The sequence below is a fragment of the Gobio gobio genome (genome assembly GCF_949357685.1).
Source record: "Gobio gobio genome assembly, chromosome: 3".
Taxonomy (NCBI): domain Eukaryota; kingdom Metazoa; phylum Chordata; class Actinopteri; order Cypriniformes; family Gobionidae; genus Gobio; species Gobio gobio.
In genome coordinates this window covers 47745338-47755067 of record NC_137099.1, presented here as the reverse complement: position 1 = coordinate 47755067, position 9730 = coordinate 47745338, and the positions used below count along the sequence as shown (strand labels likewise).

At 37.5% G+C, this 9730-nt stretch overlaps 1 protein-coding gene across 1 annotated transcript; it reads right to left on the bottom strand.

The window, feature by feature from the left end:
* Positions 1-466: 466 nt before the first annotated feature.
* Positions 467-9481, bottom strand: adisspa (adipose secreted signaling protein a; the record flags this gene model as incomplete). The annotated part of the gene is made up of 5 exons (XM_079813227.1): positions 467-537; positions 3666-3791; positions 8709-8859; positions 9010-9143; positions 9424-9481. Coding segments are annotated over 5 exons (540 nt in total), but the record flags the coding sequence as incomplete, so codon positions are not given.
* Between the last annotated feature and the right edge of the window lie 249 nt (positions 9482-9730).

Below are 9730 nucleotides of genomic sequence, written 5' to 3'. Positions count from 1 at the left end.
ACACACTTTAAATTCAATACTGTATCAAGCTGAGCCAAACAAAATTTTGTTTCAGTATGTGGCTAATGAGAAGCTTCTTGTAAATTCTTGAGTGAATGTTAGTGAATTAATATCTACTCATACCAAACAGCACATAGATAAACTAAGCTGAACTTATATATTTTATCCATGGCCATATGCATTGGTATTGCTTTTCTCTTTAAATAGCTTTTTAACTAAATTCTGCTGTAATAAAAACCCATGACCTTTACAATTCTGTTAACAACTAAAGCTAAATTTGTGATGCCATTAACAGATGTGATAAGTAGCCAGAATAGCTGTGTTAGTGCAGAAACAAATCAGTTGAACCTGTGATCCTCCAGGATAGGGGTGAGATGGTTTGTTCACATTAACATGTGCATTCATTTTGGTTTATTCTCATCATTTACACAAAGTAAACTGGTTGAGTCACATCTTCTTTGTGTCATTATTTTGTATGCTTTTCTTCACCAACACACCGCACCCCATCAAGTAACATTGGTGTCCCGTGGTGACGTTCTGTGAAAGACAATAGGTCTTATTTTAGTGATTTTCTATTAACAAAGGAATTCTCATTTAATGTTTCTTAAGCATCTAATTCTATCTAATTCATTATCATACTACAAAATATTACAAAAAATAGTAGTATTACCAATTCTGCTCTTGTTTCCCAAGCAGACTAGAAAGTTTAGAGTTGTAGCTACATTTATGGCAGAATTAAAGGTGATGCATGTGGATAATATTTTGGTAACACTTTATAATGAAGTTTCATTTGTTAACATAAGCTAAATACTGTATAATAGTTTAAATAAACTAACAATTAACAATACTTTTGCAGCATTTATTAATCTTGTTATTTATTAATATATTGCTCAATATTAGGTCTTGTAACTCTTTCCCCGCCAGCATTTTTGAAAGAAATTGCCAGCCAACGGCAGCATTTTTGATCATTTTCACAAAAGTTTCATAGCCCCCAGAATATTTTGTTGTATGAATATCTCTGAACATGCAGAATATCTGAACATGCAATATCAAAAGAAAGAACAGACCCTCTGCTTTTAAACAACAACAACAACAATAATCTGTTTTATTCTAACTTCATGAATTCTTTTTTTTAATCAACATTTGAAAGTGGGTAAAAAGTGAGCAAAAAGCTGAGAAAATCGCGTTTTTGTCAAAGACTACGTATGGATCGGATTCACAATGATGATCAAAACATTAGGGGTGTAACAGCTCACAAACCTGATGGTTCAGTACGTACCTAGGTTTTTAAGTCACCGTTTCGGTATGGGTTCGGTACAGCAGGGGAGAGAAAACTAAATATAAAATTGCTTTTTATTTATTTTTATTAAAGAGTTGTTAACTGAACAAATTGTCTCTGTCCTTAAATTAATTCAATTATAACTAAAAGTTTCTTAAAGATAATGCTGTAAACTATATAGGGAGCCCTTACTTGCACATTACTGTAATATAACAACAGAGCCCAACCTATTAGCCTAAATTCAGTTACTATTTATTTTTTGATACAGTATAATAATCAACACTCAAATAACACATTGTATGCAAACATGTAAACTTCACATACGGCAGTTTTTGCATTAACTTCTAAATCTAATTACAAAATTATGTTTTTACTTCAATTCGTTGTTGAAATAGGCTAATCATTTATACACAGTGACTTTTCATGACAGATTTATTTAAACATACATTAAATAATCAAGACTTCAGTAATAGGTTAAGTAGAATATAATGAATATACAGGCTAATATAGTGCACATATATTTAGTGAAAGAGTTTCTTTAGTGAACTAACCAGCTATGGATGGTTTGCCTGAGGTAAATGTAATGCTACCTGCCATTGTTTACAAGCTGTTTTATTGACGTCTTTCAACCGTTTAAACACTGAATGAGCAATTACACAACATATGATACGTTTCAGTAAGTTGTAATGTATCCTCAACATACCTTCAGATGTTGATTCATGTTTATTCTTTGACTAAGAAGAGATGATCACGTGCCGTGCCGTCGCTTGAACTGACGCGCATATACAATGATATGGAACAATATCATATTAAAGGGATAGTTCACCCAAAAATGAAAATTAGCCTATTGCCCATTTACTCACCCTCAAGTCATCCTAGGTGTATATGACATTCTTTTTTCAGACGAATAAAATCGACGAGTTATATTACAAAAGTCCAGGCATTAGAATTGGATTCATAGTTGCTCTGTTTTTGAAGTCCATAAAAAGTGCATCTGCCCATCAAATAACGTGCTCCACGCGGCTCCGGGGTGTTGATAAAGGCGAATCGATGTGTTTGTGTAAGAAAAATATCCATATTTAAAACTTAAATATGTAATAATTCCATGAGTAATAACTTCTGATTTGAGTGAAGGATTACGGCGACCTCTTTTTAATCATGCGAATCTGCTGTAAATAACGGTGTGCCATTTTTAACGATCGGATAATGTTTCAAGAAGTTACAAGCATAAACGCGACTTAGCACAACAATAGCATATTTAGCCTATTTGCCTATTTTTTAGCCAAGTCTTGCTTCCTGCAACCCATACAGGTTTGTAACAAATTAGACCTTTGGTCTCCTTTGACCCGCCCTCAAACACTATTTGTAGCCGAGGCCTGGAAGAGTTTGGTTCGTGTTGTCAATATGTCGAAAAGACGCTGTTTTCTACGCTGCGAAAAGCAAATCCACTTTGCATGCACTTCCAAAGGATGAGGACTCTGGCTTAAATTGATAACCAATGCCGTCATTATTTTTCGTATCACTGTGTACCATGTGCTGAGGAAGATCCAGAGGTGAAATTCAGATATGGTAACGGATGTTTTGTTTCCGACATGCACTGTAAGCAGTAGACTAATCACAAATCAATCAGAGGGCTATCAGATCAATCAGAGCAGAGTAGGCTCTTGGAAAGGAGGGGAATAGAGAAACCAGATTCTTGATCAAACCATTTATAGTGTGATGCTGCAATGTACACTGACCAGCCCAAAAAAAATGCTGTTTGGATTTGGATTTATATAGGCAAATGCTTGAGTCAATGATTGGATCATTATTGCAGTGATTTTTCATGTTATAAGTTTGGCAAAACTTCTTCTAACCCTAATTGATGGAGTGTGTAGGTTTTCACATAGGACAACCACATAGGAAGACACATCATGGTCATTTTATGAATTTAAGGTCTGGGCTCAGAGGTGCCAATTAATGTGTGAAAATGATTCTTCATGATTTCTCCCCCAACATTTATTTTACAATTTGTGCCTGATGAATCTTGACATTGTCATCCTGGAATATGGCCATGATGTGTCTTCCTACATGGTTGTTTAAGAAATGAAAAGCTACACACTCCATCAATTAGGGTTAGAAGAACTGTTGCCCAACATATAACATGCTAGAAACATAATAACTGCAATAATGATCCAATCATTGGCTCATAAGTATTTTTTTGGATCTCCAAAACAAACTTAAGAAACTTTAAAATAGCATGCATTGACTAATGGTTACAAATCAAACTGTATTCTAAAGTGTTACCAACATTATTTTCATGTCAGCTAAATATTTGAGAGACAGCTACTGTTATGAATGACTAGAGATCTGTCAGCAGTTGGTGTGTGTGGAGAGTGTATCTCACCCATAACTCTGGCCTGTAATCTAATTCGGACGCTGCTGTCCCGTCTGCTCCTGTTGACCAGGGTGAGTTCCTCCTGCACAACTCCATCCTGCTGAGCGCTGTACTCACAATCCACCCTCACTCCCCCTTAAAAGAGCAGAGAAAGATGGAAGGCAATGGGTGGGATGGATGCAGATGGACAGGGGTACAAAGACAACACAAAATAAAAGGGACAATAAAAAAGATAGGTAAAAGTAAAAGCATCAGTGATTGAAGATCGAAATCATCATAGAGAAATAATCATCCAACTGAGTGCAGAGTGCTAGCATCTTCTTTTAGAATGTAAAATGTATTCTCGGATACGGCAAACCTAATCAGAAGAAACCTAATATAGAGATTCAACTGTGGGAAAAATGACACCACTATAAACGCACTGTGTGTTTCAGCTAATGGAGAGATCGATGACGGATTGAAATAGGAGTGTGACTATTGATCGTAACATGACGTATAGCATTTGGCTTGATGTGTTATTACACATTAACAGCTCTGATAGAGCTTACACTACTGGTCAAAAATATGAAATAATAAAGATTTTTTTTTTGAAAGACATCTCTTATGCTTACCAAAGTTGTAATTATAATTGATAATTAAGCAGCAAATCAGCATATTTAGACTGATTTCTGAAGGATCATGTGGCACTGAAGACTGGAGTAATAAAGCTGAAAATTCAGCAAGACATTTGAAAATATATTCAAATAGAAAACATTTATTTTAAATTGTAGTAATATTATTGTTGTCTTTATTGTATTTTAATTTTAAAAAAAATTTGCCTTGGAGAAAACAAGTCTCTCAAAACATGAAAAATTTCAATTATTCCAAACTTTCAACTGGTAGTGTATGTTTTATGACATTTTCAAATAATTGACAGAGTATATTGCTTAGTTTTAGATACCCATATATAGTGGCACACATGCATAAGGCAGACCAAGATGTTTTCTGTAATTTCTCATGCTTCATTGGTAATAAAAGGAAGCCAAGGAATTTTGAGGGCAACTTCCATTCATTTCAATAGCAATTCATGTGATTAGGAGTTTCACGCAAAGACGAAAACGTTCGGCATGCAGATATTGCTTATGTTTAATGTTTGGTCATGCGAATGTCCTACGCTGACCAACAGTAGGCCGCTTGGTTTGAAAATGATTTCTGTGTGAGTAGTTCTTCATTCATCGCTACACTTTTGGAAATGGATAATTGACCTTTTTTGCTGAATGTGAACACACCTAAAAGTCAGTATGAAACGGAAGTTGCGATAGTCTTTTCTTCCCTTGATTTTGTCCATCTGGAATTGATTAAATCATTTGATTATTGTGGTTTGCTATTGATGTGATTTCATGTAAGTGAAAACACTTCATCAGAGAATAGAAAGGATGGTGCTGCAAGAGGGAGGGGAAGTTATGATAAATCACGGATAAATCATTTATAATAAATCCTGCAATATTCAATTAATTTCAATTAAAGTTCCAAGAGGTCGGATTATACAGTTATACATTTCCAGAGGGGCAGCCGTAATACCGTATAAAAGAAAAAATCCTCAACACTCAAAATGTAATGAAAGATGAGAATTTTGGCCCTCGAGAACAAAAGCAGTGATGTCTAAGAATTTTTACCAATATTTATGAAAAAAAGTAAATATTTCTCTGGAAATGAATATAAAAAGGTAAGATCAGATGTTTTATCAAGCTACTATTATTATTTCATTTTTACATTTAGACACCTATGTGTATGGTACATAGAAGGCCTTGGGACTGAGAAAACATTCTGGGGTTGCAGGGTTTACCTCTTAAAGGTCCCATGGCATGGCATTTTTCTATTATTTTATAATGTTTCCTGAGGTGTACTTATATTGTTAGTATGACTTTTACATCATAAAATGTCATAATTTAGAAATAAAAGGCATTTTTTCTATATTGCTGTTTGCCCTGTGGCTGAATGCCCTGCTTCAAGAGGCGTGTCTGCTGTGAGACTTCAGTAAAAACGCCCACTGTTGTGATTGGCTGACATCTTTGCATTTTAAATGAGCGGAGGGGGTGTGGTTTAACGAGGTCTACGAGGCACGAGCAGGCACGAGTCTGCTGCCAGAGAGACGGATGGACTTGAGTTCACTTCACATCAGTTCTCAGCATGTCTGAACTGTTGCAGTTACAGCATATACTTCAGGTTATTAGTCTATTTCTAGTCGGAGGGACTGTCACTCATGTCAGAAAGTTAGTAACTTTAGTAAATTATGGATCAGCGCTGACTGGAGACGCGAACCCTTTAGAACGATTCAGTCCGATTTGGTGAACTGGTTCGGTTAACTAAAAAGAACCGATTCAAAAGAATGATTCGTTCGCGAACCGGACATCACGGAGACGGAGCGATTGCTAACAAAGTTATTTATAGTAACTACTGAGTTGTGAGAGCGCTGTCTGTCAGCGCGAGTTTATTGTGTTTGTATCTGAGAGTTCTGAATAAACACGAGTCCCAGTCACACCGAGTCCGTCTTCATCATTATTACCAACTTTGTAACACATGCAAAGTACCATTACAGCTGTCGAGATGAACGAGTTAAAAGTAAGTGTTGATAATAGCATTATTTTTAAAATAAAATAAAAGCGTCAGTGACGCGCGTTGAGTACACAGCGCAAACAAAGACACAACAGCAGTAATCGAATGTAATCCAGTTTATTGTGGGGCTAGGCTGGCTAGCCCGGATATGCTCACGCTTACCCCCTGTCTGCTTAATCTCACGCCGCGTTTGGTGCCTCCGCTGTGGGCCAGATGCAGTACTGGGGGTCGGGGATGTTGAAGGCCGAGTCAGTGCAGCCCGAGCTTCGGCGTGTGTGAAGTTTATCTCTAAAGATCTGACTCTGCCGATGTTGAGCAGAAACTCATGACTGTATGCACATTTTAGAACCGATAGACGCGACGAGGACGTACAAAAACACTGACTCACAAGATAGAAATCACCGTTCTGTCTGGAGAGAGAGAGCTGCGTGTGCAGGAATAATAAATAATTAGCTACACATCAGAAATCACTGATCACAGATCAGAAGGAACTGAAAAAAGACTCCTGTTTTCATTTGTACATCCAAACACTGAGAAACTGCCAGCGTTCACTCGTTCACAAGTAATGATCTCTCCAGCGTTTGCATGGGCGTGCCAGATTCTCTGGGCGGAGGAAAGGGAGGTAACCGTTCCTGCTTGGACGTCAAACCAGGAGACTTCAGGATTGGCTCGTCTGGCCTGTCATTTTCTCAAAGGCAGAGAAAGACAGCCAGAACTCGGGTTTACACCGATCAACATTTCTATCCACTTGGGGACAATATTCAGGCTAGGGGAACTCATATTAATGTTGAAAAACCTCATAAAATGATAATTTAATGCCATGGGACCTTTAAGAAAAGCATGGACCCCTTTTATATTTTTCTCAAAGTAATAAACTACTAAAAACAAACAACGTACATAATCTAATAATCAAAACTCTCATCATGAGCACAAAACAAAGTTAACTAGTAATTAAAAATTTTCCAAATTATAACATTGTTTATTAAGCAATGCTCTTAGGCCCAATCCCATTTCTACCTCTAAGCCCTTCCCTTTCCCCTACTCCTTCGTTTTGCGCTTTCGCGTGAAGGGGGAGGGAAATCTCGATTCTCTTTTGGCTGGAGTGGTAGGGGAAGGCAAAGGGGTATAAAATAGAATTGGGATTGGATAATAACCAACGTGACAACCTGCTTGCACAGAGAGCGTTCTGGGGACTATTTCATGCGCTGCATAATATCATATCACAGAGTTTTGATTATTAGATTATGTACATTGTTTGTTTTTAATAGTTTATTACTTTGAGAAAAATATAAAAGTGGACCCACCGCTAGCCTAGCTTAGCACAAAGACTGGAGGTAAACAGCTCCAGCTAGCCTACTGCTCAATAAATGACAAAATAACGCCAACATTTTCCTATTTACATGTTGTGATGTGTATAGTTACATCGTGTACTAAGACCGACGGAAAATGAAAAGTTGCGGCTAGGAACTATTCTCTCATTCCTGCGTAATAATCGAGGAACTTTGCTGCCGTACCATGAATGTGCATTTGCGCTTAAGTTTTCAGATCGCATATGGAAGCTAAACTATCACAGGAATTCATTGAAAAGTTGAGACACTCACTTTACTCTGCACCGCGCTCTGTTATTATGATTATCCGTGCAGCCGTCTGTTTCTTACATTCTGTGCGTGAGATCTCTCCCCTATGGGCGGGTTGATAACATACGGAACAGCGCCATCTAGTGGCTGTAGTCTTTGCCTCTGGCCAAAAAATCCTCCGATCATGCAAAATGACGATTTTTGCGTCATCGGAGGAATTTTTCCAGAGATAAAATGCATAATTCTCTCGTCTCAGGGGGATTGGAGGGGGGAAAGTACCATCATTTGAATATACAACCGGGTTTCTACTGATACAAAGCCTAATGCTAAATCACTGAAGTGTCCCTTTAATGTCGTGCTTTACGTCTTTAGTGGGAGAGAGAAGCAACGTGGAGCATGTTTGGCTCTAGAAACAAATATTATAGCGCCAAAAGATCATTACCGTAAACGACCCTGAGTGCTTGTGGTTTGAACCGCTCCATTGTTTTGAGGCACTCCTCATTTTAATCTGTAGAAACAGTCGTGCCAACAGAAATACCGTTTGAATATCGCTGCCATAAATAAATAAGAATTGTCAATTTTGATTTAATTGTGAATGATTAAGAATCGTTAATGTTTGAACAAAGGTTCCTTGTTCAATCCCAAGCTAGACTGAGGCAGTATTTTTCATTAACATTGTACCCCTAGGCAGGGCACTTAACTCAGGTTGCTCCAGTGGGACTCCGTCTGTAATAAGTCTACTGTAAGTAGCTTCAGTTTAACTGCTCAACATTTCTCAATAGGGTTTATGTGAATATATGAACACACAGGGGTGGTAAGCACTTAGATAAGTGACAGAGTATTGTAAAAGCTGGTTTAAGACCACCACAAAAAAGCATACCCTCAGGGTGTGGAGTGATGCGTGTTGCACGTAGCCGTGGTTTTGCCGTAGTACGAAGAGCAGGGGAAAGGGTGACATCTTTGCCCAGTGTTGGGACTTGGGGCAAAGAAAAGGCGATTTCATATTTGTGATGGCTCCTTAAAAATCCCACCTGCATAAAGAGTTAAGCAGCAATTTCAGCATGCAACACATCTTATACTGGCAATGCTACTTTTTAGATTATAAAATGTTATTGAAAATGTTTATTATATTTATTATATAATGTTTTTATAACTCAAAACTGGAGAAAACTTTCTTTCACCTTAACAAGATATGCACCATCAGGCTCTAGTAGAGCAGCAATGAGTTTATCCTGAAGCTTTTCATCACAGCTATTGTTAATCGAAGCGTTTTCATCATCGTCAGGGAAACGTACTCCACCTTTTGAAGTGGAGCCTGGTGAAGAGAAAGCAAGGGTGAAGTTGAGATCACAGAGATGGATACTGGACCAGAAGATACATGCTGAGATGATTAATACAGGCTGCAGCCAGTGTGGGGGAGCTGCTAGAACAAACACACTCTGAATGTGTTAAGAGACGATGAGAAAGCAGAATCTATAAATATATAAAGCACATTTAGATGAAATCCTAATGTCCATACATTTTATTTTACTATTATGTAAAAAATGTATACACACACACATTACAGACATTAGGAACATGGAAAAGACACTGACTTTTCCTTCCTGTTGCCATGTCGACATAAGGGATCCAGGGATGATTATTGGCGACAACGTGATTTCATCTCCAAATAACAGACATTGAGTCAGAGAGAATGAACCCTGCAGAGGAACAGAAGATGCCTGAGAATTGTTATCTATGATCAGTTTGTCCTATAATGTCCTATACTGGCCTATATATACACTGAACAAAATTATAAACGCAACACTTTTGTTTTTGCCTCCATTTTTCATGAGCTTAACTCAAAGATCTAAGACTTTTTCTATGTACACAAAAGGCCTACTTCTCTCAAATATTGTTCAC